Source organism: Nicotiana sylvestris, chromosome 8, assembly GCF_000393655.2.
Source record: "Nicotiana sylvestris chromosome 8, ASM39365v2, whole genome shotgun sequence".
In the NCBI taxonomy this organism is placed as follows: domain Eukaryota; kingdom Viridiplantae; phylum Streptophyta; class Magnoliopsida; order Solanales; family Solanaceae; genus Nicotiana; species Nicotiana sylvestris.
Genome location: NC_091064.1, coordinates 189,191,918 through 189,217,466, shown reverse-complemented (window position 1 = coordinate 189,217,466; position 25,549 = coordinate 189,191,918). Strand labels below are relative to the sequence as shown.

At 35.9% G+C, this 25,549-nt stretch overlaps 1 protein-coding gene across 5 annotated transcripts; it reads right to left on the bottom strand.

Annotated features, from left to right (window-relative positions):
- Positions 1 to 11,926: 11,926 nt before the first annotated feature.
- Positions 11,927 to 19,466, bottom strand: LOC104213392 (uncharacterized). 5 transcript variants are annotated; one of them, XM_070152886.1, is made up of 10 exons: positions 19,310 to 19,465; positions 15,037 to 15,183; positions 14,838 to 14,928; positions 14,633 to 14,769; positions 14,478 to 14,556; positions 14,338 to 14,391; positions 12,944 to 13,101; positions 12,719 to 12,842; positions 12,347 to 12,624; positions 11,927 to 12,278 (listed from the first exon to the last, which is right to left on the bottom strand). In XM_070152886.1, exons 7-10 carry the CDS (start codon positions 12,955 to 12,957, stop codon positions 12,263 to 12,265), a joined length of 432 nt encoding a protein of 143 aa, XP_070008987.1. In that variant the 5' UTR covers positions 12,958 to 13,101; positions 14,338 to 14,391; positions 14,478 to 14,556; positions 14,633 to 14,769; positions 14,838 to 14,928; positions 15,037 to 15,183; positions 19,310 to 19,465; the 3' UTR covers positions 11,927 to 12,262. The 5 variants fall into 5 exon arrangements, with proteins under 5 accessions (XP_070008987.1, XP_070008985.1, XP_009761191.1 ...); XM_070152884.1 differs by lacking the exons at positions 14,338 to 14,391; positions 14,478 to 14,556 and having other exon boundaries at positions 15,037 to 15,955; positions 19,310 to 19,466; XM_009762889.2 differs by lacking the exons at positions 14,338 to 14,391; positions 14,478 to 14,556 and having other exon boundaries at positions 19,310 to 19,466.
- Positions 19,467 to 25,549: the final 6,083 nt, after the last annotated feature.

Genomic DNA, 25,549 nt, shown 5'->3' with positions numbered 1-25,549 from the left:
CTGCATAGGTTTATTTGGTAGTCTGGTCCTAGCCTCGTCACTACTTCGCCGAGGTTAGGCTAGGCACTTACCAGCACATGGGGTCGGTTGTGCTGATGCTACACTCTGTACTATGTGCAGATCCTGCAGCAGCTCTTGGACCATAGCATTTGGGTGGCTGCCTTCAATCCTGCTAGAGATCCCGAGGTAGTCCTGCAGGAGTCCGCAGGCCCGGCGTTCTCTTCTATCTTATTATGTATTCTGTTTTCATTGTTTCCGAAATAGATTGTACTTTCCTTTCAGACTTTTGTTGTAATAATCATAGACAATCAGTGATATTGTGACACCGAATTTCGGGTAGAGACGTATGTTGGCATTGTAGTACTGGCTTGGGTTATTTTATCAGATTAAGTCTTCCGCCTAATTTTATTCATCGTTAATATTTCAATGTTGATTCCCTGTTAATCTAAATTGTTAAAAGAGCTAAAATGAAAGAGTTAGTGATTCTTTATTTCGCGGCTTGCCTAGCTTCCACGAGTAGGCGCCATCACGACTCCCGAGGGTGGAAAATCCGGGTCATGACAGTGAACGAGCTGAGTATTTTACTTTTGAGATATCTCTTTTATAATTGCATTTATATTATTATGAACTGTTGTGAAAAATATTGGCATTGGACCCGATCCCGTCTTAGCTCGTCACTGCTTTCAACCTAAGGTTAGGTCTGTTACTTACTCAGTACATGGGGTCGATTGTACTGATACTATATTTCTGCACATTGCGTGCAGATATCGGTTGTTGTTGTTGATGTGCTCGATGGTTGCGGGACTTGAAGATGTATCGGCGTCCCTGTTGTAGTTGCCTCCTTTGTTCGGGGTAGCCTTAGCTTATAAAACTCTGTTTATGTACTTTTGAAACAGACTATGTATTTCTTTAATTTCCGATTTGTAAACTCTATTCTTAGAAGCTCATGATTTGTACTACCAGTCCTTGGGATGTATATAGAATTCAGTAAATTTATTTGTTTAATCGACTTAATAAGATTATTGAAACTGGATAGCTTTAGTTGGCTTATCTAGCGGGTTGGGTTAGGTGTCATCATTACTAGTGGATTTTGGGTCGTGACAAAATCTTAGCTTACACCTGCAATTTAAGACCAACACCTGTAAATTTTGTTGGCACTTGTGCACAACATGGCATAATTTTCTTTAACAGTCACAATACAAACTTGGGCGCTCTAAATAATTTTCCGCTTCCATTTTTCCTTCACCATGTTTCAGTTTCAGTTATACTGTAAGTCTTAACCCAAAAACCAAGGTACTCCATTTATCTTATACTTTTTAATGTTCTTCAAGCTAAGTTTAATTATCCCCATCGTTACGTCTAAAATTCAATTTTTTTCTTTATATAATTCCTCACGCTCAATTACTTTGTCCTGCAATTTCATTCCTCACAAGTTGCAAGATACTCAAAAGATGGAGCAGCGATATACCATCCATGAAATCACGCCATTTACTAGAGATTGGACTTGTAAAATACAAGTTATTGACAAAATCCGCCCCAAAATTAGCAGAGATCACCGGGTGCACTTTCAAACAACCATCGTTCAGGACGAAAATGTAAGTTCACAAACATCTCAACTACATAGTAATAAGCTTCTACCATATCTGTAAAGACGTTCTCCATGTTAGATGTTAACAAATTGCAGGAAGACCAAATCTGCATCATAACATATGGTCCTGAAGTCCCACATTATGACAACATATTCAAACATTTCCACACATACCTCAGCTCAGCAGCTAAAGTTAGGGAACCGTCACGCTTTGCAATACCCATGCATAGATTCGAATGGGTCGTCGATGCCTTCAGTATTGTCGAAGAAGTTACAGAGAACAGTGAAGAAGAATCAATGTTAACGTTGCCTACGAAATTAAACATGGTGTTCTTTGCCGATTTCGAGAAACAGATTCCAGGAGATGAACTCGGTAAACAAACATCACTTTATACCACTTCATTTCTGTCGTAAAAAAACTACGCTTCTTCATTATCAAATTTAAATAGTTGCATTCAACTTTTATACCGTATTTCTCCAAAAAAAACCACAATATCTACTATTACATCGCGGGGCAAAGGACAACAAGCATATGCTAATTGAATACACCCTCAAAAGTACATCATAACCGCCTTCCTTCGACAATAAATGTTGCACCTTTTGAAGATCAAATAATTCCCATTTCAAGCATTCCTTTACTGTCTACCGTGAGTATATTAAAATATATGAGTCGGGCTTAGCATCGATTGTTCTTGTGCTTGTACATCGGAATATTAGAAGTAGCCTTTTGACTTACTATATATTGGCTGAAATCAACAAAGAAGTTACGAGAACAAAAAGAAATATTTTTTATAAGGAAACCAAATGAGTTACCCAAGACAAATAAAGCTGAAGAAAATTAGCCGAACACTTGTAGACCTATAGAGATTTAACCCCAAAAAGTCGTAACACAAATCCATATATTAACATGAATAGAGAAACTAAAGCTCAGTCCGCGTTTTACAACGTAATTTTTAGCTAAATGAACTTCGCATAGCTGATGCGCTTAAAATATTTTTTTCGTATACTATACTGCTGCTATAAAAATAATAGACAACTGGTATGTTGGGAAGAAATATGAACCCCACAATGAGTAGAATAAGAGGAGATAAAGACGTTACATTGACGTTCTCCTACAATTTTTTATGTGGTTTCCAAAATTAAGAATAGTGCTCTACTATATATTGAAATAATTTATTTATCATTTGAAAAGGTAGAAAAATAAAAATATACTCAAAATTTATTTGATCTTAAGTAAAGCAGACATTATTTGTCAGTCCATTAGATTTAGGAATATAGTTTGCTACAGTACAATTGCTAGAGAGCTAGAAACTTTTTAGTGTTATTGGGATCGCCATTTCATCTTGCGATATTCTATGTTGTAATTACTAAGTAGTATCTTTCTACTATTTCTTCAACAGGCACAAAGTTTTTATGTTGAAGGAGAAATATCATTGCAAAATGAATTCCAGTTTTTCTTCGTACTTCTATTCTCTGAGTCAACATCTAGCACAAATCAAGCGTAAAAAAAAATTCTACGTATCAACTGCAAGCTAGAAAGAATGTTGATTCCAAGGTATTAACAACTCTTACCTTTAACAGTCAGTAACGACATCCTATAGCTAAAACATGATCATCGTACAAACACATCATTGCAGATGTGAATTTAAAGTTGAAATCACAGACGGGAGCGGAACAATAACAGCAGTAGTATCGGACAAAATAACTGAAACAATGCTTTCAATGACAGCAGACCAAATATACGAAACTACCATAGCCAAGGTGCATATACTGACAACTCTAGAATCATTTTGCGTCACTCAAAATTTATTTATAGTCTTCACTTTACTTATTCTGTGACAAACTTATTCCCACAGAAACATCTGTTACCTGTTGAGCATATCAGAGAACAACTGTTAAACAAGTTGTTCAAAATTCATTTACAAAAAATACTACTTAGAACACCAGATAGACCACCTAGTATCTTTGTTATCTTATCTTATATGCAGAAACAGACTGTCTTCGGCTTGGCAGAGTCTTCAACATCAGCTACTATTGGCGAGGGAAGTAAAAGAAAGGTAGAATCAGAAGAAGCAAATCGCACTCCATCGACAGAAGATGGCAACCCAAGCAAGAAACCAAACATACAATCAGCAAGTCCTCTGCAAAGTTAATCAAGGTTACAGGTTGATTACTTGATAGGCCATACTTTTTTTAAGAGCTTTTAAGTAAGTTACTTTTTGTGTAAGAACAAAATAAAAAAAGGTGCATCTAATAAACAACCACAAAAACTAACAGTAAGTTCATATATATAATCAAAGTTTTATCTGGTAAAAAAGAAACAACATTGTTTGTCCATACATTCATGCTTTCTAATTCTTTGTTAAATGATTTAGCAAGATGACATTTGCAAATCTCAAATAATTTATGTTGTCTGTTTTTACACTACTTAATGAACAATTACATTGACTGCTCTAAATTTCTGTCCACTACAATGCTTATTTTATGTCAAAAGTAGCCTTATGGATTTTTCTTGTAGTGTACCAAAACCTATGTTTCTCACAGTGTAGGACAATTTCAGAATTTTTTAACAATTCAAAACAAAATCTCTGTTCAACGTCTTTACAATTCTTGGTCTAAATTACATATTGTCAACTACTATTTTACACTTTAATTAACTCTTAATTTGTTCTTCATGCAGATGCCTCATCAGATTTGAAGTGCAACAAAGGTCGCCTCAATATTTTGGATAGCATACAACAGTTGTAATACTTGCATTAAACGCAGAATTTGGTCGTGTTGTTTACTGTAGTACAATCTTCCACATATTGTGTAAATAAGTCCGTAGATTTTCATGAAGTACTTACTACAATACAATGATTCACATTTTGTATAAATTGCCAAAAATGTCTAGGCAAACTGACTCTTATCAAGGCAGATTTTGGTGGTATTGTTTACTACAGTACAATCCTCCACATTTTGTGTAAATAACTACGCAGATTTTCATGAATTGTTTACTGTTACCTACGCAAATTAACTCTTTGAATAATCTGGTAAACCCAAGTAGCTCCTTTTATATATACATTTATGTTTTCATCGTACCTCCAAAACTCCAAAGGTTTCATCATAACTCTAATTCCACAATGAAACCATAATCCAAAAATGAAACCATAGATGCATACCTATACAAAATAGTATACAAGCTAAGCTAAGTACTAACATATTTACTCTCAAAAAGAAATATTTACTATGAAGACCTAAACTGAAAACCCGTCCCCTCAATGTTACCCTTACATTGACAAGGTATCATAATATATAACAAAAAGTATAACATTGTTTATGTTGGGCCCCGGCAAAGCCCGTATCACTTGTTTTAAAATGAATTATGCATTCTGAAGCCTTAAAAACCGCTTTCGGTATCACCTCGATTTGCGTGCGCAGTCCGGGCGCGTATCCGAAAAGCCATTATGTAAAAATCTGTGAAAAATGATGAATTTTGAATGTAAAATGGATTTAAGTTGACTTCGGTCAATATTTTGGGTAAACGGACCCGGACCCGTGATTTAATGGTCTCGTAGGGTCTGTAGGAAAATATGGGACTTGGGCGTATGCCCGGAATCGAATTCCGAGGTCCCAAGCCCGAGAAATGAATTTTAAAAGAAAATTATTTTCTGAAATTATTTCTAAGTCTTGGAAATGAAATAAGTTTAAAACTCGATGGTATCGGGCCCGTATTTTGGTTCTGGCGCCCGATACATGTCTTATATGTGATTTAAGATAAGACTGTGAAATTTGGTAAGAAATAGATTTGAATTGATGTGAATCGGATCGTTTTGAGAAAAATTGAAAAATTTGAAGTTCTTAAGAAATTTAATGATTTTGATGCTAAATTCATAGTTGTTGATGTTATTTTAGTTATTTGAATGCACGAGCGAGTCCGTATGATATTTTTAGGTTGGTGTGCATATTTGGTTTGGAGCCCCGAGGACTCGGGTGAGTTTTGGATAGGCCACGGGATGGATTTTGGACTTGGAGAATTGCAGGTTTTCAGCTATTTCAGTGCAGGCCTCTCGCAAATGCGAGTTCGCAAATGTGAAGGCCTTGTCACAAATGCGAACAATGGCCCAGGCCAGCTACCTCGCAAATGCGAGGAATTGATCGCAAATGTGATGCCTCCCCTTTTAGTTAGTCGTCGCAAATGCGACGCATTCTTCGCAATTCCCAACTCGCAAATGCGAGAAGTTGTTCGTTCCCAACTTAACAGAAGTCTGGGTTCGCAATTGCGAACTCTGGTCGCAAATGCGACATCTACAACCTGCAATTTTATAACTTAGCCAAAAATCTTTCATTTTTCACACTCTTTCAAAACCAAAACACTCTTGGGCGATTTTTCAAAGACAACTCTTCTTCCAAATCGATTGTAAGTCAATTTTAACTCGTTTTCTTCAATCATCAACATCTTTTCACATGATTTCAACTCAAAATCAATGATTTTCATGGGGAAAATTGGGTATTTTGGGTAGAACCTAGGTTTTTCAAAAAATTGGAGATTTGGACCTCGATTTGAGGTCCGATTTCAAAACAAATTATATATTTGGGTTTGTGGGGAAATGAGTGATCGGGTTTTGGTTCAAACCTCAAGTTTTGACCATGTAGACTCGGGGGCGATTTTTGACTTTTTGGGTAAAACTTTAGAAAACTCGTTTTTATGCATTAGAATTGATTTATTTAGCATTTATTGATGTAATTAAGTAACTTGTGGCTAGATACGAGTGAATTGGTAGTGGAGTCAAGAGGTAAAGCGATAGTAGAGGCTTGAATTGTGTTTGTGGCATCGAGGTAAGTGTTTGGTCTAACCTTAGCTTGAGGTATTAGGAGTTGAGTCATATTTGCTACATGTTATTTGTTGAGTACGACATATAAGCATGGTGACGAGTATCTATACGTTGGTGTCAAGCATGACCGTGAGTCTTAAATTGAAATTGTTGTGTTCTTAATAAATCCTACGAATGCCTAAGTTGTTGATTCTCTAAGTTGAATAAGGATTATGATTATCCTCGTAGAAATTACTTATGATTGAGTATTGGTGCTAGTTGAGGTGGTTAGATGTTGGAGCAAGTTTGGTTATAGCTAATTTTCCCTTGCCGGGACGTATTTACTTATACTGCCGATTCCCTTGCCTGGATAGTGTTGTTTCTTTATTGATCCCTTGCCGGTACTCTTGTTGTGATTGGTATTGAACTGTATATGCGGATCGGGTTGCACGCCGCAACAGTGATAAATGATATGGATCGGGTTGCACGTCGCAACAGAGTTTATTATGTTTTGGGATCGGGTTGTGCGCCGGAACAATTGATAATACGAAGTGTTTATAGATTGGTTACGAGTTCCTTATTATTTTGCTGTAAATTCTAAATTGTTCTTATGCTTTTATCTTAATTTACTGTTGGTACTGATATTCCCCCACAGCATGTACCCCCTCCCATCTTCACTTGTTATTCCTGTTTTATTTGTCCGCTGCATATTATATAACTACACATGTTTATTTGGTAGTCTGGTCCTAGCCTCGTCACTACTTCGCCGGGGTTAGGTCAGGCACTTACCAGCACATGGGGTCGATTATGCTGATACTACACTCTGCACTATGTGCAGATCCCGGAGCGGCAGCTTTTGGACCGTAGAATTCGATGGCTGCCTTCAGTCCAGCTAGAGAACCCGAAGTAGTCTTGCAGGCGTCCGCAGCCCCGGCGTTCTCTTCTATCTTTATATGTATTCTGTTTTCATTTGTTTCCGAGACAGATTATACTTTCCTTTCAGACATTTGTATGTAGTAATTCGTAGACAGTCCGTGATATTGTGACACCGGATTTCGGGTAGAGGTGTATGTTGGCATTGTCGTACTGTTTATGGTTAATTTATCAGATTAAGTCTTCCGCTTGTACTTAGTTATCGCTAATATTTCACTGTTATTTCATTGTCAACTTAAATTGTTAAAAGGGCTACATAAAAGGGTTAGTGATACTATATTACGCGGCTTGCCTAGCTTTCACGAGTAGGCGCCATCACGACTTCCGAGGATGGAAAATCCGGATCGTGACAGCCCGGGCTAACCCTACTAGTATGAATGTTATGGGAGAATGTAATGAAAACGGTGATCATTTGAAGAAGCTTTACTTCCACGCTACTATGTTATTACTAAAAAAAATGATGAAAGCACTTGCGTGATTTTTCCTTCAAAGTTCAAATTTCCAACATTAATTCAGAAACCCAGAGCAAATGTTGTTTTGTAGAAGGGACATATACAAATTCTACCCAAGATCTATTTAACTAAAGTAAGATGCCCGAATTCATAGTAGGCGTGATCAAACTATTGAATTCTTCAGTCCAAAACTATGTAAAAACATGATTTTCCAGACTCAATTGATTAAAGCGGCCAAAAAATCTATATATATATATATATATATAAGAGGGCAAAAAGATGTTGATGTGGCGCCTCTTATAGACTAGGAAATGTATTTATCTAATTTCTCAATTTTTTGAGTTTTTCTTCCCTTTATATGTTATATATTATATACATTAAAATACCCAAAAGACATGACTCTTCATTAAACATTATCCTTTCATATCAGTTACATACCTTATCATTTTATATCAGTTGCAAAACTTTGTGTGCTATATTAAAAATTAAAAAACCGAAAAAAACGTACTTAACTCTTAATAAACATTATAATTACATTTCAGTTACAAATCTTTTCTTCTCCTCTAACTGCTCCTCTTCCGATCCTATAAAATCACATTTCTTTGTGATTTTTGTGGGTGGCCGATGTTCGATTAAGTAGGATAGAATAATGATTCTGCTTCATTAAGCTTTGATTTGCTGATTTGAATTTGTCATCCACGTAATTTTTTTTCTTTTTATTTACATAGTTCATTTGCTTTTTAGACTAGCCCGTAGTTACATTGTAAAGTTTAACAATCATTATAGAAGAGAAGAGGTTGTATTTTTGTTATTTGTATTTCTCTAATTTTAAAAATGATGAGAGTTGCATTAGCACCATTGGTATCGACTTTGTAAGTGAATCCTCCCATTGTCTGTAAATGTCTCATGTAGTAGTGGTTCAGAAGTATATTAATTAGAATTGTCTTCTTTTTTCTTGATAATCCGAACAATTGAACATGATAGGAAAAACATTCATTTTTTTAAGCTTCAAATGAAGAGTCTCTAATTCTGCCTTTGTGTGTTGAAAGGAATAGAAGTTTGCCTGCATTATAGTTGGTTATTTTTTCATATAATAATAATAATTATATATATATATATATAATACTCTATCGCTATTATTTAGAAAAATTCCGGTTTTATTGCACGAGATTTTGCTTTTCAAATTTACCTAACTCTCTTTGGTAATGAAGTTCTTTATTTACAAAAAAGGGGGTTGGGTTGGGTGAGGTTGTAACAACTGGCAACCTTTATTTATCTTTTTAAGCTTTCTCATTTCTCCTCTTGCTTTTTTATTTTTTTTTATTTTGTGGCATGTTTTTTATAGGAGAAAGCTATAAAGGTAGAAAGTTTCAACTTTTTAAGGAAAATTTTAAAAAATATGTACCTACTTAAATTAAAGAATGATATGTATGTAAATAAGTGTAGACACTTATACTATACAAAGAAATAATCCAAATAATTAATTATATGAGAAATACAAATATGACATTTAATAAAATAAAGATAGATTCTAAAAAATCGTGTAAAAATATTGAAATCAAAGGAAAAAAAATATTTTAGTAATTTTTCTCAAAACAAAATAAAATATTGATAGTATATTTGCAACTAAAGGTCTCAAATTTTTTGTTAAAGAATATTGTTCATATATTGAGACGTTAGAAAAAGATGATTGTTTCATAATTTAATAAAGGGACTCATACACTATTCTATGATAATAAGCGTTTTTGTACAATTTGCTTAACCATATACACTTTTGATATAATAAATGTGTAAATTATTTTTTTTTTAAATATCGTTAAAGTTTATAGATGGTAATCTTTATAAAAAGTTGTTTTTATAATTGTTATCTTTTACAACCGCGCAAAGCGCGGCCAATTCACTAGTTTCGAAGAAAGTTTGTCACCCAAAATTCCACTATTGTCTTGATGACACATAACCCAATCGGTTAGGCAAGCCAAACAGCATAAGTTAGAACTGTAATGAGAATTTATTAATATTATTAATAAAAACTGCAAAAGAATACAATACAAGTATCCCAAAGACTGGTAATACAAGTCATGAGCCACTATGATTTTGATTTACAAAGCTGGTGAAATGAACAAATACAAATCTATTTGAAAGTTACATAAATAGAAATGAAATCCTAAGCCACCATCAACGAAAGGGTAGCATGAATATCGTACACTGGTACATCTCCAATGCAAAGCTCCATTTTCACAGCTACTCAGCTCCAAAATCTGCACGCAAAATGTAAAAGTGTAGTATGAATACAACTGACCTCATGTACTCCATAAGTATCTTGACTAACCTCAAAGAAATAATCACGAGATTTTTATGTCAAAAGTTACTCACTATTCAAATAACCTCTGCAATATATCAAAAATTGACAAGATAAAGTATGGTAAAATCCTGTCAAACGTATTTTAAAATTTTGGCACGCGACTTCTTTAAAAAAGAAAAATGTTACCAGAGTAAAAAAAATTAATAGTTACACAAAAATAGCCTATTTGTGTCATTCTTGGCAATGGTTGAGTCCATCCTTCATTATTAGAGTAGCCCAACCAATTTTTCAAAGGTTGTGTCCATCCTCCATCAGTAGAACGTCAACACTAGAAAAATGGAAAATGTTCAAAACCTTAATATAATTTTAGTTCCTTTCTCTTGATATTATCTTTTTTTTTTACCTTTCGAACTGTTGTTGAATATATTGGCATGCAAGAAACAACCAAAGGAAATGAAAGCAAAAAAGCGGAGTGGGTGAACGCACTCTAAAAGGAAATGATCTTTACATGGGAATGAAAGAATATGGAGTGATTAATGAAGAAAATATTGCAGAATCAAAAGTGGTCCTAATTTACGGTCAAATGAATGAACCGCAGGAAGCTCGTATGAGATTTGGTTTGATTGCCCTAACTTAGACAGAATATTTCCGAGATGTTAGTGAACAAGACGTACTTTTATTTATTGATAATATCTTCCGTTTCATCCAAGCAGGACCCAAAGTATCGGCCTTATTAGGTAGAATGCCTTCCGCTGTGGGTACCTTTATTTTCGGAAAAGACTCGTATGCCCACAGATTAACCGGAGGGAACAAAGCACCACATAGAATATGGAATTATATTTTCACTTTCAGTTTCACCTCGCGACTCGGGATACGTGCAAGGAGAGTCAGGGAAGGGGCAAGGGGTTCACCCACTTTCAAGAGTTTCATAGGTTCAAGAGATTCCACAATAAAAGTTCGTGGAAGGTATTGTAACACCGCGGCTCCTCAATTAATTATCCACCACACAGCAACTCTACTTTTCCAACCTTTATTTTCTACAAATAAAACACATAATCTCACAAATTGACGGACATTGATACATTACAGTACACCAGCAACTACATTATATTTATACCATTTTTACCACCACTTCAGTGGAGGAGTTATGCTGAAAAGCATAATTGTTTTTTCGAAAAATTATATCGTATAAATATGGTAAATGCAATTGTTTTTGGTTTTGAAGGAAATTATAAATAGGTAAAAAAAAAAAACAGCTACAAATACGATTCTCAATTAACAAGGTCAAATTGCAATATGCGTTTATATAACTATTGGGAAAAAATAATTTACGTGGCCAAAATAGTAACTATTTTACAGGAAAGAAGCGTTATGAAATATTATATTGTTGCAGCCAAAATGGTAGATTCCTATGCTATACTACAATACCTTGCTCCTTATACAGAAACAACTCTAGCAAAATATTTTATGTATCGTGAACGATACATTTAAATCATTTATCTCACCCATGCGGATCTACCCTGAATCATATATATATATATATATATATATATATAGCTAAATATTTTATGTATCTTGAACGATACACTTTAATTATTTATCTCACCCATGCGGATCTACCCTGAATCATATTGAAATATATATATATATATACTAGACCCGGGCCCAACACTTTGGATTAGAGTGTGAGCAATTGAGAAAGTCAGATCATATCTATCAAAGACAATGTATAATAGCATCACAAATTCATCAAACTCAACCATGTACTTCTTATAGCTAAAGAGTGCCATTGGGAAAGAGTTCATTTATAAGCAAGTGACTTGTATGAACGGACTACACATTGCAAAGTTCAGCGATGTACAGTTCTAGCCTCAATCAATCCACTAAAGATACATAGAACAGCATGTTTGTAACATTAATGTCAAACAGACAAGATATACACCAATATTACATTTAGTTTCTACATTTCAATAAACAGACTGGTATGTATAACATCTAGAGGCCGCTCCAATATCCAAAAATAATACCAAGTGCCTTCAAAAATATAGGCACATACTACTGATAACTATTTACGCAAAAAATGTGGAACAGTTTGTTAAGGCGGCCAAACATCTAAACTTTGTTAAAAGATCGGTATGATCTACCAAAATGTTATCAAAATGCGTCTGTATATCGCATACTGTCTGAGCGAACATCATTGCTTCGACAATCTGTACAAATAAAATATTCATTTTAAGAACATTAGTAGATGGTAAAATATGGTATTTGAGTTTCTAACCTTGAATGTGAATTTGGTAGGGTACTTGGTTCCCTTTTCCGTTTCTTAGTTGCTTTTGCATCAGTCATAAGTATTGGCTCTTCTTCCATAATTTTGTCGGCACCACTCACAGATGTTGACTCTTCTGGTAGAAACATGGCTGGTTTTTCAGTGTATGACAAAAGAACCAGAGAACCTGCATTTTTGTCCGGTGTTCTAGATGATGACCTTTGTAACTGAACTCTGAATAGTTTATCAGTAAGTAGTTGATTGATATGGGCAATCGGGAATAACTCATTCTGCAAATAGATAGTAAAAATAATAGATATCATATCAGAGTATTATATTAAGTTTGTTGACCTATGTTAACTGCGATGTTGTATGTGTATGTACCTTAACACCAGTGATATCATATATCTGTTCAGCTGTCATTGATAATATTCTTTCGCCCAAGCCTTCAGACATTGTTGTTGTTATTGTGCCAGTTTCGTCTGTAATTTCTACCTCAAAGCGGCACCTATGATGTGGTATGTTGTAAATTATTTTAGTTGAGGTACAATAGTGGCATACAATATCAAATATTGTCAATGGTATAATCTTATTAGTAGTAGTTGTTACCTTGGAATTAACATTCGTGGCAGCCTGCAGTTTATGCATTGAATCTCCCTTTTTATTTTTCTCCAAACAAGATGGTTACATTCAGAACAACCTAGCAGGTAAAATTGTTGGAAATGCTCAGGTAGCGAAATTTCTCCTTCGACGTAAAATCTTTCCGCCTGCAAAGTGTTAACACGGAGAAATAATAGAAGGAAAACTTAGTGGGTAAGAGACAAAATGACTTGTTTTTTTGTTCTTTTTATCCAGGTAAAAGCACGTGAAACAATGTGCATGTTGATATAAACTACTTTTTGTCACATATAATTGTGGTCGTTCATAGGCAGTTGTAGGACAATTTTCAGATGTTCTTTAACTTTTTTCTACAGTAAAAAGTAAGGAAAAACTTAAAGGTAAATACTAATATGAATACTCAGTTAACCATCTGCTCCAACCTAAAATTCATTTGGTAAAGGATTTCCTATTCTTTAATCCAACCCCTATATATACTTCTCCTTTCCATCATCTTTTCTTCACATACAAGTTTAAAGTACTGGTTATAAGTACACTTCTTACATAAAAAACAAACCAATGAAGCAATACTTTTAGTTTCTTGTCTTTTTTAACTCCATTGTTTTCCAAGTTAGAAGCAATAAAATACCAAAGATGATGATGTCTATATTCAGTCCCTTTGATGCTCTCTCTGCTAAAGTTTTTCGACAAAAGGTCACAGAGTTTATGCAGCAAGGCCACTGAAGATAAAATTGTATATAATTTCACAAATATTTGCAACCAAACACTTATCCAATTTGAACAATTTTTAGTCAGCAGAAATTTTGAAAATTAGGAAAAGAAGAAACCAAAACCTATCTTATAACTATAAGCGAAGCCTAAACAACAAAGACATATAATTTCAAGGAATTTTTGGTCAGGTAAATTAACTGGGAATAAGAGCTCCGTAAGTTTAACCTAGTAAGTTATAGCATGTTTTTCCCTGTACTATCTAACACCATATTTCTTCTAAACCTTTGTCAAGGGAAAAAAAACTCTCAAACTATTTGAAAAGGAATTCACAAAATTAGTCTTTTGAGTTGGGAGGGGTAGATGGCATGTTATTTCAATATTCTAAAAACTTAAAAACTTTTGAATAAAGTAAAGAATTTCAAAAGCAAAAGATATTGAAATACTTTTAGAAACAAACACCATCCAATCCTCTCAAAAATAATTTTTATATATGAATCCTCATAATAAAATTTATTGAACTGTTATCCATATTGTATAAAAGATACATTGTGTGGCAGTTTTCGGCATTTTTTATTTTGTAATTTAGTGAAGTCACAGTGGAGGTTTGCGTAGCAATAGCTGAAACAGATAATATTTCATCGTCAACAGCTACAAGATTAAGCGATGAAGCTGACTCTGCTGAACTCTTCACTATGTATTCGATTAGCATTTGTTTGTTCTCATTTATCCTGTAATTCGCACAGGAAATGTCAGACAATTATAAATAACAGTTAAATAATAATGTGGTACATTTTAGGCACAGGTTGTATTGTACCAATTCTGTAATTCAGTTGCTTGCACATATAAGGGATTGATTAAGATTGTTGAGTTGTATCTTGTTGCGAAACGGGTAACTGCGTATGCAAATTTTGTTAATAACCAACGCAGAACCATAATCCATACGTAGGAACAGGAGCTGCGTTAACTTACCACCATGATATTTTGTGGTACCTATCCGCTTCGCGAGAATAATAGGATATTCTTGTAGTTGCCTCACTTGTTTCAGTAACTCAGCTCCTTCATTGCTTGCCAAGTCTACCCATATAGTGAAGAAGAGAGGTTTCTTCCTGTACATGTTACTCATATAAGTGTCAGGTAGAGATTTTGTTATGTAATAGAAGATTAAATGACTCACATTTTGTCCATAACTATGGCCTCTTGAAATTTCTTACTCTGATCAGTGGTTTATTGCATTGCCCCACAGTTTGCTACCACAGCTAATAGATCTGTTGTTATAAACAAAAAACAAATGTACGTAAAACCAATATACTTGCATTCAGCATGAGTTTCAAGTAATTAAGTTGTTATAAGGCATAGGGTAATTTGAAATATACCAAATTCAACACCGGAAGGCTGTTGTGCAACATCGGCGAATGAAATCGTACTCAGTCTTGATGGAGGAGGTAACGGTGCCTCCTTTTCATTATTTTTTGGGATAAACTCCACAATAGTAAATCTGTCAACGATTCACTCAAATTGGCCTATATGTAGTGAATATGGTTGTGGATTTTTAACCTTGGCAGTTGAAATCAGATATGTCTCAAAAAGTTCGAACAAGTTATCACATCTTCTAATATTGTCACCATAAAGTATCACGCAAACTTGTTCCTCCTACAATGTTATTAAGAATGATAACTACTCCCTCCATTTTAATTTATGTGAACCTATTTCCTTTTTAGTCCGTGCCAAAAAGAATGACATTTTTCCCTATTTGGAAACAATTTACCTTTATGTAATGATTTATAGCCACACAAAATATATGTGCTTCATTTTACACCACAAGTTCAAAAGTCTTCTCTCTTTCCTTAAACTCTGTGCCCAATCAAATGGGTTCACATAAATTGAAACGGAGGGAGTAAGTAATTATTGGAAGAGTCCAAGTGAAAAGAACTTATGTTACAATTATAGTTGTAACTTGACTTACATTTACATCCTGCACAATTACTGTCTGAAAATGAACTCGCTAATCTTTACTGTCTCGCGGCCGAAATTTGTCTATAGCCTGGACTTTGCAAGTCCATTCTGTAGTTAGTGGTGTAATTTCACTAATACTAAGTCTTTGTTCCATTTTATTAATATAATCTGCATATTGGTAACTGTAAAATTGCAAGAACAAATCATCCCACATTACAAATATGAGGCAGCAAATATACGTAAAATACACTTGAATTTTTTTTTGCAACAATTAGGATTTTCTAGTAAAAGTTGGATTTGGATTTTTTTAATCACTACATTTCTGAGTGTTGGAACTCCCTGCGTCAAGAAAGAATTGAAAACTTTGTTAAAGGTATTCAAGAAATTTTGGTAATACGGAGAAAAGGCATATGTTAATACGATTGGCATGATAAGTGAAATTCATAGGCCAAAATGCTTTGAAGTTAGGCAAATATACAAACTTAAATCACGGTTCCTTTCACTCTACTTTCAGATTCAATTCAAACACACATGAAAAAAAGAATGTCCATCAAGTTCTTCACTATCGATTTGTTTATTTTATTTATTTTGTCAAAATGGGATTTAAGAACGAACTCAAAGAACTGATTCGTTTATTTTATTGAAGTTAATTCTGCCGGCAGCTAAGTATATCATCCAGAGTCCTTAAAGTAATGCAGAGTTTTTTAGGATGATTCTGAGCTAGAATGCCTCGAATTATATCCCTTCTTGAACAAACGAAACGAAACTCTTGTATTCGGATACTTTCTCTGTCAACATTACGGTTCCTCCAATGAAATCCGACTTCTATTCCTTTAGGAAAAAGTAAAACTAAAAAGGCTTGAAGTGAAGAAGTTTCAAATTTTTCATGAAGGTCCTTTCCGCTTGACTATTATGTATAGTTGCTTGAAATGTTTATTCAAACTTACGTATTCCTGCAGCTTATAAAGAGAAACAGCATAGGCTATGCTTTTATTGGGTTTGGCGAAATACATACGGAGACACTTAAAGTTGGCACGATTTTTTATTTAGACACCTGAACTTAAGAGAGTTCCTATTGAGCACTTATACTACCCGAAACTTATTCCAATTGAGCACTTCTTGCTGAGTTGGCACATAAAGTGAATTTCAGACGATATAGGCGCGTGAAGACCCAAAAAAATAGATTTTTTATTTTTTATTTTTTATTTCCTTCATCTTCTCCCTCAAAAACAAAACAGATCTGTCAGTTGTCTCTTCACTGCCAGAATTCGGCAAGAGAAACCGGCGACCTCATCCTCTCCAAAAAACCAACGAGCTCCCCTCTTCTTCTCCAGGCGACCTCCCCTCTCCAAAACCCTAGGAAAACGATCTGGGTTTGGCGGCGCTAAGCTAGAAATATTGTGCAATCTTGTCTTGATAAGAACACAAAGATTTTATTTTTTGTATATCAAGAGTTTGAAGGCTAGGTGTAATTAGTTGATGTTATTTGTATATTAGATTTTCTGAATGTTTAACAAGAGTTCAATGCTCTTCAATTTTTGATTTTTGATTTTTTATTATTGGATTTTAATTTTTCTTGTAAATCCTAGATTTGATTTAAGGTTGGAGAAGACAAGAGGAGCAGCCGCATCCCCTTGTTGCAGAGAACTGCAATTAAATGAAATCCACCATTAATGGGTCTTTAAAAAGCTTGAAGGTTTAAAATGGATTACTTGATTTGATGAAAGTTTGGGAAATTAATATTAGGGTTGTCTTCGGGTCATCATGGGGAATGTTTAGCTGAAGTTATAACAAATTTGGTGGAGTTTCTCTTAAAAATTTGGATTAAAATCGTGCTTGGAACAAGAACACACATGAAAATTATGAAGAACACCAAGATCACTAATTATTTTGTTTATTAAATAGATTTAACATAGTTTTTCCTTTTTTTTACTCAAAATAATATATGTCCTTTTATTATTCTTCAGCACAAATTTTGTAAGTTTGGTTGATTGTCAAATAAGTGCTCAATTGGAATAAGTTTCAGGTAGTATAAGTGCTCAATAGGAACTCTCTTAAGTTCAGGTGTCTAAATGAAATATCGTGTCAACTTTAAGTGTCTCCGTATGTATTACGCCTTTCGAAAAGCTATGTGCAAGTTTCCTTCTAGTGATGTGCTTGTGAAGTTAATATTAATTCACATCTTCCTCTGCTTCAGAACTGATATGCACATTGAATTTTCGCCCGATTCTATAAGTTGCTTATATTATGTCATTTCAAGATATTCGAGAGAAGGTGGGTGTGGCCCCCATGGAGGACAAGATGCGGGAAGCAAGACTCAGATGGTTCGGGCACATTCAGAGGAGGAACACTGATGCACCGGTGAGAAGGTGTGAACGACTGGCGGTGGTGGGTACGAGGAGAGGTAGAGGGAGACCTAAGAAGTATTGGGGAGAGGTGATCAGGCAGGATATGGCGCGACTTAGGGTTACTGAGGACATGGCCCTAAACAGGAAATTGTGGAGATCGAGCATTAAGGTTGTAGGTTAGGGAAAATTGTGATGTCTTTTTTACAGCGTACTAGAGTGAGACTAGCCAGTTAGGAGTTAGTCTTAGGATGTTATTGATCAACTACTGATGATGGGCTTTATCTGCTGTGTATTAATACCTTACATCTTTCTCATATTTCCTATATCTCTTATATTGCTGTTACTTTATTTTATGGTATTTATGTTATGTTATGGATTTTATGGTATTTTATGTTGTTTTATTATGAGTCTATTGATAGTACTAATATAGTGTCTCTTGCTGCTTCTTTGAGCCGAGGGTCTCCTGGAAACAGCCTCTCTGCCCCCCGGGTAGAGGTAAGGTCTGCGTACATATTACCCTCCCCAGACCCCACTTGTGGGATTACACTTGGTTGTTGTTGTTGTTGTTATCTATTTCTTATCAGATTGAACACTAAATAGAACTGATTGAAGGATATAATATCAATCTGTGGGCATCTCACTCATCCTCACATCTAAGGCACGGAAATATGAAATTAGACATGAATTTTGTAACCCATGAGAGGAAGAAGAAAAACAAAGAAGGTCACTGAAATTAAAAGATACATCTGTTGGATTACACAACTACCCCAAATTGTGAAACATCATAGTTGAACTTTATTTTGCTCAGTCAAAATCAAATTAACCCAGTCCACAAACATCAAATCGATTCTTACTACACTTTAAAAGAGTTGAAAGAGATGAAAAATAGGATTAAATCCAGAAAAGCAAAAGAGAGGCGCAACAATATATCATCAATTAGGTTAGAATTTTAGGCGAAAGCAAGCTTAATCTTCCATAAAAGATTCAAAACATCATAAGAATACTATCTTAACTCTAAATAAAATTATAGTCAGGAAAGGTTATCTTCTATAACTGTAATTTCTAGGGAAATTAGAAAACAGCTTAAGTCGATTTTAGAATTCCTAACAAGGGAACCGCCACAAGAACTTTTTCATACACTACTATACTTCAGAGGATTCTAATAACAAATCTCACTCCTTTTACCCTTCGCTAAGGAGATTCAACGGTGAAGATCCTCTCCCAAATGAGGTCTATTAAACCAAGGTTTGTCACTTTTTTTGTCTTCTACAAAATCTTAATTGCAAAATAAACAAATTAATAAAAACAGAGAAAAAATCAGAACTCAACCTTAGTTTGTTTTTACCTTTACGGAAGAAAAGGCTAATCAAGCGAAAACCCCGAATATCTTTTTGCAGAAGATCTGAAGTTTTGAACAGAGGAATAAGTATAAAGCTAAAAGAGGAATTTATGAAGAGGGTAAAGAAAAGCACGAAGGAAAACTTGGATATAAACAAAAGCAGACCAAAGAATAAAAAATTTGGAAGTGGTGCTTTCTACCTGGCAGATTAAGGTGTCAAGAGAAAATGAAATGACAAAAATACCCTTATTCTCTCTTATACTAGTAAATAGTAGTAGATAGTGGATATATATATATATATATATATATATATATATATATATATATATATATATATATATATATATATATAATATATTTATTCGGAATAGGGAAAGAGATCTGATGTTTACTACAATATTATACATTTATAACTACGAATTCTTAGCTACAAATAGGGGTGTTCAAACTGAACCGAAAAATCGCACCAAACCGAAAAATCAAACCGATTAAAATATCCGATTAGGTTTGGTTCGACTTGGTTTGGTATTGAGTAAAAAAATTCGAACCAAACCGTCATATAAATATATAAATTTATTTATATTTTTAAGAATTTATAGTGAATTTTCTTTAGAAAATGTGGAAATATTTGGGATCCTCTCATGTATTAACCTTGAAAGCGTAAATAAACGAAAAATTATTGTTAGACTACTAAGAAAATAACTATCACGTGTTACTAAAAAAATTCTCCCATTAGAATATTTTAATAGATCATATGTTTGTCAATTTTTTCCATATTTACTAAACATATATTCACTTATCAAAGCTTTATCTATAATTTTAACAAAGTAAGATTGAAATAATATTCATGTAATAAAAAAATCCGAAAAACCCGACAAAACCAAACCAATCCAAACCGATATAGTTGGTTTGGTTTTGATAAAAATTGAACCAACCTGGTCCATGTACACACATAGCTACAAATATGAAAGTTGTAGCGAATACCTAACAATAGCCACACATATTAAAATTTCATAGCTATTTGCAATTTCGTAAAATTCATTAGCTATAAAATTTAATTTGCAAAGCCAATTCCTATCGGCTGTATTATATTTTGAAAAATTTTAGTATAGTTGAGTGAGGCAGTCCAATGATGTGTTGTTTTGTGATGACCCAAAAGGTTATCACTTGTTTTAGAAATAAATTCTATATTTCGAGGCCTTAAAATCTCCTTTTTATCTCACCTTGATTTGCGTGCACAGTCCGGGTGCATATTCGGAAAGCCATTATGTGAAAATCTATGGAAAATGATAAATTTTGCCTTTAAAAATGAATTTAAGTTGACTTCGGTCAACATTTTGGGTAAACGGGCCCGGACCCATGATTTGACGGTCCCGGATGGTCCGTAGAAAAATATGGAACTTGGGCGTATGCCCGGAATCGAATTCCAAGGTCCCAAGCCCGAGAAATAAATTTTTAAAAAAATTATTTTCTGGAATATATATGAGTTTTTAGAAATGAAAAATATTTGGAATTTGATGGTATCGGGCATGTATTTTAATTTCGGAGCCCGGTACAGGTCTTATATGTGATTTAAGTCGAGCCTGTAAAATTTGGTAAGAAACGGAGGTCATATGACGTGATTTGGAACCTTAGTTGTAAAATTTGAAACTTTGAAAGTTCTTGGGATTTTCTTTGATTTTGATGCTAAATTCATAGTTGTTGATGTTATTTTGGTGATTTGATTGCACGAGCAAGTCCGTATGATGTTTTTAGGTTGGTGTGCATGTTTTTTTTGGAGCCCCGAGGGCTCGGGTGAGTTTTGGATAGGCCACGGAGTGGAATTGAACTTTGGAAGTTGCAGATTTTCAGCTGGTATGTTGCAGGTCTGCAGGCTTCGCAAATGCGATATCCGACCTGGGCTGCCTTGGTCGCAAATGCGACTTCTTTATCGCAAATGCGGCATCATATTTGCGAATGGTCCCTCACAAATGCGAAGGTGACCGGAAATAAGTTGGGTTGCAAATGCGACAAAAGCTTCGCATTTGCGAAGTAAGCAGTCTGAGGGGTTCGCAATTGGTCGCAATTGCAACATCTGCAACCTGCAAAATCATAACTTAGACGCATTTTCAATCATTTTTCAAATCCTTTCAAAACATAAACTCTCTTGGGCGATTTTTCAAAGACAAGTACTCTTCCAAATCGATTATAAGTCATTTCTAACTTGTTTTTATTAATCTTTAACATCTTTTCTCATGATTTCAACTCAAAATCAAAGGTTTTCATGGGGGAAATTGGGTATTTTGGGTTGAACCTAGGTTTTTCAAATTTTCGGAATTTGGACCTCGATTTGAGGTCCGATTTCAAAATAAATTATACATTTGGGTTCGTGGGGGAATGGGTAATCGGGTTTTAGTTCGAACATCGAGTTTTGACCATGTGGGCCTGGGGACGATTTTTTGACTTTTTGAGAAAAACTTTAGAAAACTTATTTTCATGCATTGGAATTGATTCATTTAGTATTTATTGATATAGTTAAGTAACTTGTGGCTAGATACGAGCAAATTGGTGGTGGAATCAAGAGGTAAAGAGATAGTTGAGACTTGAATTGTGTTCGTGGCATCGAGGTAAGTGTTTGGTTTAACCTTAGCTTGAGGGATTAGGAGTTGTGTCCTATTTGCTATGTGTTATTTGTTGATTACAACGCATAGGCATGGTGACGAGTATCTATACGTTGGTATCAAGCATGCCCGTGAGTCTTATACCATGATTAATGTGACTCCGTTTGTATTGTTCATGCCTTATGTAATGATTTCTATTGTTGAGTAAAGCTTGTGGAAGTAATAGTGGTATTTGAATATTGAAGATCGTTGGCTCGAGTTGTATAATGAATTGTGGAAGTATAATTGGCAATTGAACCTTATAGAGCATTGGCTCAAGTTGTGAAGTGAGTTGTGAAGTAAATGCGAAAAAAAGAAGAGGATTATTATATTGTCTCCCTTGCCGGGATGTTGCTGCTTTTAAGGCTATCTCCCTTGCCGGGATGCTGATGTTTTTGATATTGTTCCCTTGCCAGGATTTGATTGTTGAACTATTGTTCCCTTGCCGGGATTTTATTGTAATTTTATTTATTTCCTTGCCCTTATTGCTTGTGATTGTTGTTTGGGTGAGGAAGAGTGTTAAAGCACGAAGGGTGATGCCGTGTATTATTTTGGTGAGAGAGTGTTAAAGCACGAAGAGTGATGCCGTGTATGATTTTGTGAGGAGAAGTGTAAAAGCACGAAGGGTGATACCGTGCCGCATGATGTACAATTCCGTGCCGATTATATTGATTTTTATGGTGAGGACGAGAGTAAAAGCACGAAGGGTGATGTCGTGCAGATTATATTGATTCTTACGGTGAGGACGAGAGTAAAAGCACGAAGGGTGATGCCGTGCAATTATTTGATTTCTGATTTTTGTTGATAATTGAGTTGTGGTGTTCCTTATATTTACCTGTTGTCCTTCTGTAATCATTTGATGTTTCCCAGCAGCATATTTTCCCCTCCCATTCTTAATTGTACATTCATGCTTTTATTTTCCGCTGTATATGATTTAACTGCACATGTTATTTGGTAGTCTGGTCCTAGCCTCATCATTACTTCACCGAGGTTAGGATAGGCACTTACCAGCGCATGGGGTCAGTTGTGCTGATACTACACTTTGCACCGTGTGCAGATCCCAGTACTGGAGCATACGGACCGTAGCTTTGGGTTGCTACCTTCAGTCCATTCAAAGATCCAAGGTAGTCCTGCAGGCGTCCGCAGGCCCTAGTGTCTCCCTTTATCCTTTCCTCCCGTTTCATTTATGTATTTCAGAAACAGTGTTGTATTTATTTTTTGGACTTTGTTGGTAGTATTCCTAGACCGTCTGTGAAGTTGTGACACCAGTTCTAGGTAGTCTTTGTTTAAGAAATTTTATTGGAAATATTTAAATGGTTTTAATTGTTTCTTCTGCTTGTTTAAATTCCGTTGTTTATAAAATGTTGGTTCATAATTGTTAAAGGATTAAAAATGGGAAAAAGTTAATTGTTCAAACGGTTGGCTTGCCTAACTTTCACTAGTAGGCGTCATCATGACTCCCGAGGGTGGGAAATCCGGGTCATGACAAGTTGGTATCAGAGCTCTCGGTTACATAGGTCTTACAATTCACAAACAAGCTTAGTAGAGTCTGAGGGATCGGTACGGAGATGTCCGTATTTATCCCCCAGAGGCTACAGAGTTAGGAAAAAACTTTGCATCTATTCTTTCCTGTCATGCGGTTTGGTTTCTCAATGCTAATTGAATTTCTACTATGTTCTTTCGTAGATGGAAAGAACACGCGTTTCCTCATCCACTGATCAGCAGCCCGAGCCCCCAGCTGCAGCTCCTAGGAGGGGCAGAGGGCAAGATCGAGGTCGTGCTAGAGGCCGAGGTAGGGGCAGAGCTCAGCCCAGAGCAGCAGCACCAGCGGCGGAGCCTCAGGTTGAGTTTGATGATGAGGTTCCGGCCTAGGCAGTTCCGGTGGGCCCAGCTCAAGTCCCAGAGGGGTTCATTGCCACCCCAGTACTCTAGGATGCTCTGGTCTGTCTAGTGGGCCTTATGGAGAGTGTCACTCGGGCTGGCTTGCTTCTTGTAGCACCAGCCATCTCCCAGGCTGGAGGAGGAGCCCAAACTCCTGCTACACGCACTCTGGAGTAGATGGCTCCCCAGTTTCAGACTCTAGCATCTCAGCCAGTTGGAGTAGTTCAGCCGGGTATGGTAGCTCAGACCGATGATGGAGCAGCTATGTCTGTAGATGCCTTGTGTAGATTGGACATGTTCACCAAGCTCTTCACTACCACTTTCAGCGGTGCATCTTCTAAGGATCCCCAAGATTATTTAGATAGTTGTCATTAGGTTCTCAGGAACATGGAGATGGTGGAAACCAGTGGGGTTGACTTGGCTACTTTTCGCTTGTCTGGATCCGCCAAGACTTGGTGGAGAGATTATTGTTTGGCTAGACCAACCGGTTCACCAGCTTTAACTGGGGAACAGTTTTCTCAGCTATTTCTAGAGAAGTTTCTTCCTATCACTCAGAGAGAGATCTATCAGAGGTAGATTGAGCGTCTCCAGTAGGGTTCTATGACTGTTACTCAGTACGAGACCAGGTTTATTGATTTGGCCCATCATGTTCTTATTATACTTCCCACTAGAGAGAGAGAGAGAGAATGGGGAGGCTCATTAAGGGACTCATCTAGCCTATTCGACTTCATATGTCTAAGGAGAGGGGGGGTGAGATTTCTTTTCAGGAGGCGGCCAATGTGTCCAGGAGAGTTGAGATGGTTCTATCGCAAGGAGGTGGTCAGGGGTCTGACAAGAGGTCTCGTCATTCAGGCAGATTCAGTGGTGCCTCATCTGGAGGAAGGGATTCGTATGGTTGAGGCCATCCTCCTAGGCCTTCTCAGTCAACACTTCAGGTTTCTCATGGTGCTTCAGGTGGCCATAGTTCTCATGTGTAGTATTCTTATCAGCAGTCCTACAGTGCACCACCAGCTCTTATCAGTGCACCACCTCTCTAGAGTTTTTGGGGTGGTCATTCAGGTCGTCAGGGTCAGCAGTCTCAGCAGCCGAGGGCTTATTATACCTGTGGTGATATGGGGCATATTGCTAGATTTTTCCCTCGAGCATCGAGCAGTTCTCAACATCAGGGTTCCCGTGCCATAGTTCAGGCACCGAGTGTTCTACAGCCTGCTCAGCCAGCTAGAGGTGGATGTAGAGGTGCTAGAGGTGGAGGTAGAGGTATTAGAGGTGGAGGTCAGGCCGCTAGAGGTAGAGGCTAGCCAGCAGTAGGCCATCCCAGAGATGTAGTTCAGGGTGGTGGGGCCCAACCCCGATATTATGCTCTTCTAACCAGGCCTGAGGTTGAGGCTAAGGCTTCCGATGCAGTTATCACAGGTACGGTTCTGGTTTGTAGTAGAGATGCTTCAATTCTATTTGATCCAGGATCTACGTACTCCTATGTGTCATCTTATTTTGCACCGTATCTGGTCATGCCTAGTGATTGTAAGCACGTGATTTTTTGCTTTACGAGCAATCGCTCCAAAAGAAAATAAAAATAGTGACAAATGATTTCGCTGTACAATTTTTCGATCTTTCCGTGACATGTGTTGTTAGTCGTTTGTGAGTCTGTCCATTTTGCATCTAGTCCTTATCAAACAAAAATACAAAAAATATATGTGGCGTTAAGAGAAAATTCAAAAAAAAAATA

Excerpts from the sequence above, each read along its gene's own strand:
- LOC104213392 (XM_009762891.2), bottom strand. Across the intron at positions 12,843-12,943 it reads CCACGAATGTTAATTCCAAG|GTGCCGCTTTGAGGTAGAAA; the intron begins GTAACAACTACT and ends ACCACATCATAG. Across the intron at positions 12,625-12,718 it reads ATGATATCACTGGTGTTAAG|AATGAGTTATTCCCGATTGC; the intron begins GTACATACACAT and ends ATCTATTTGCAG.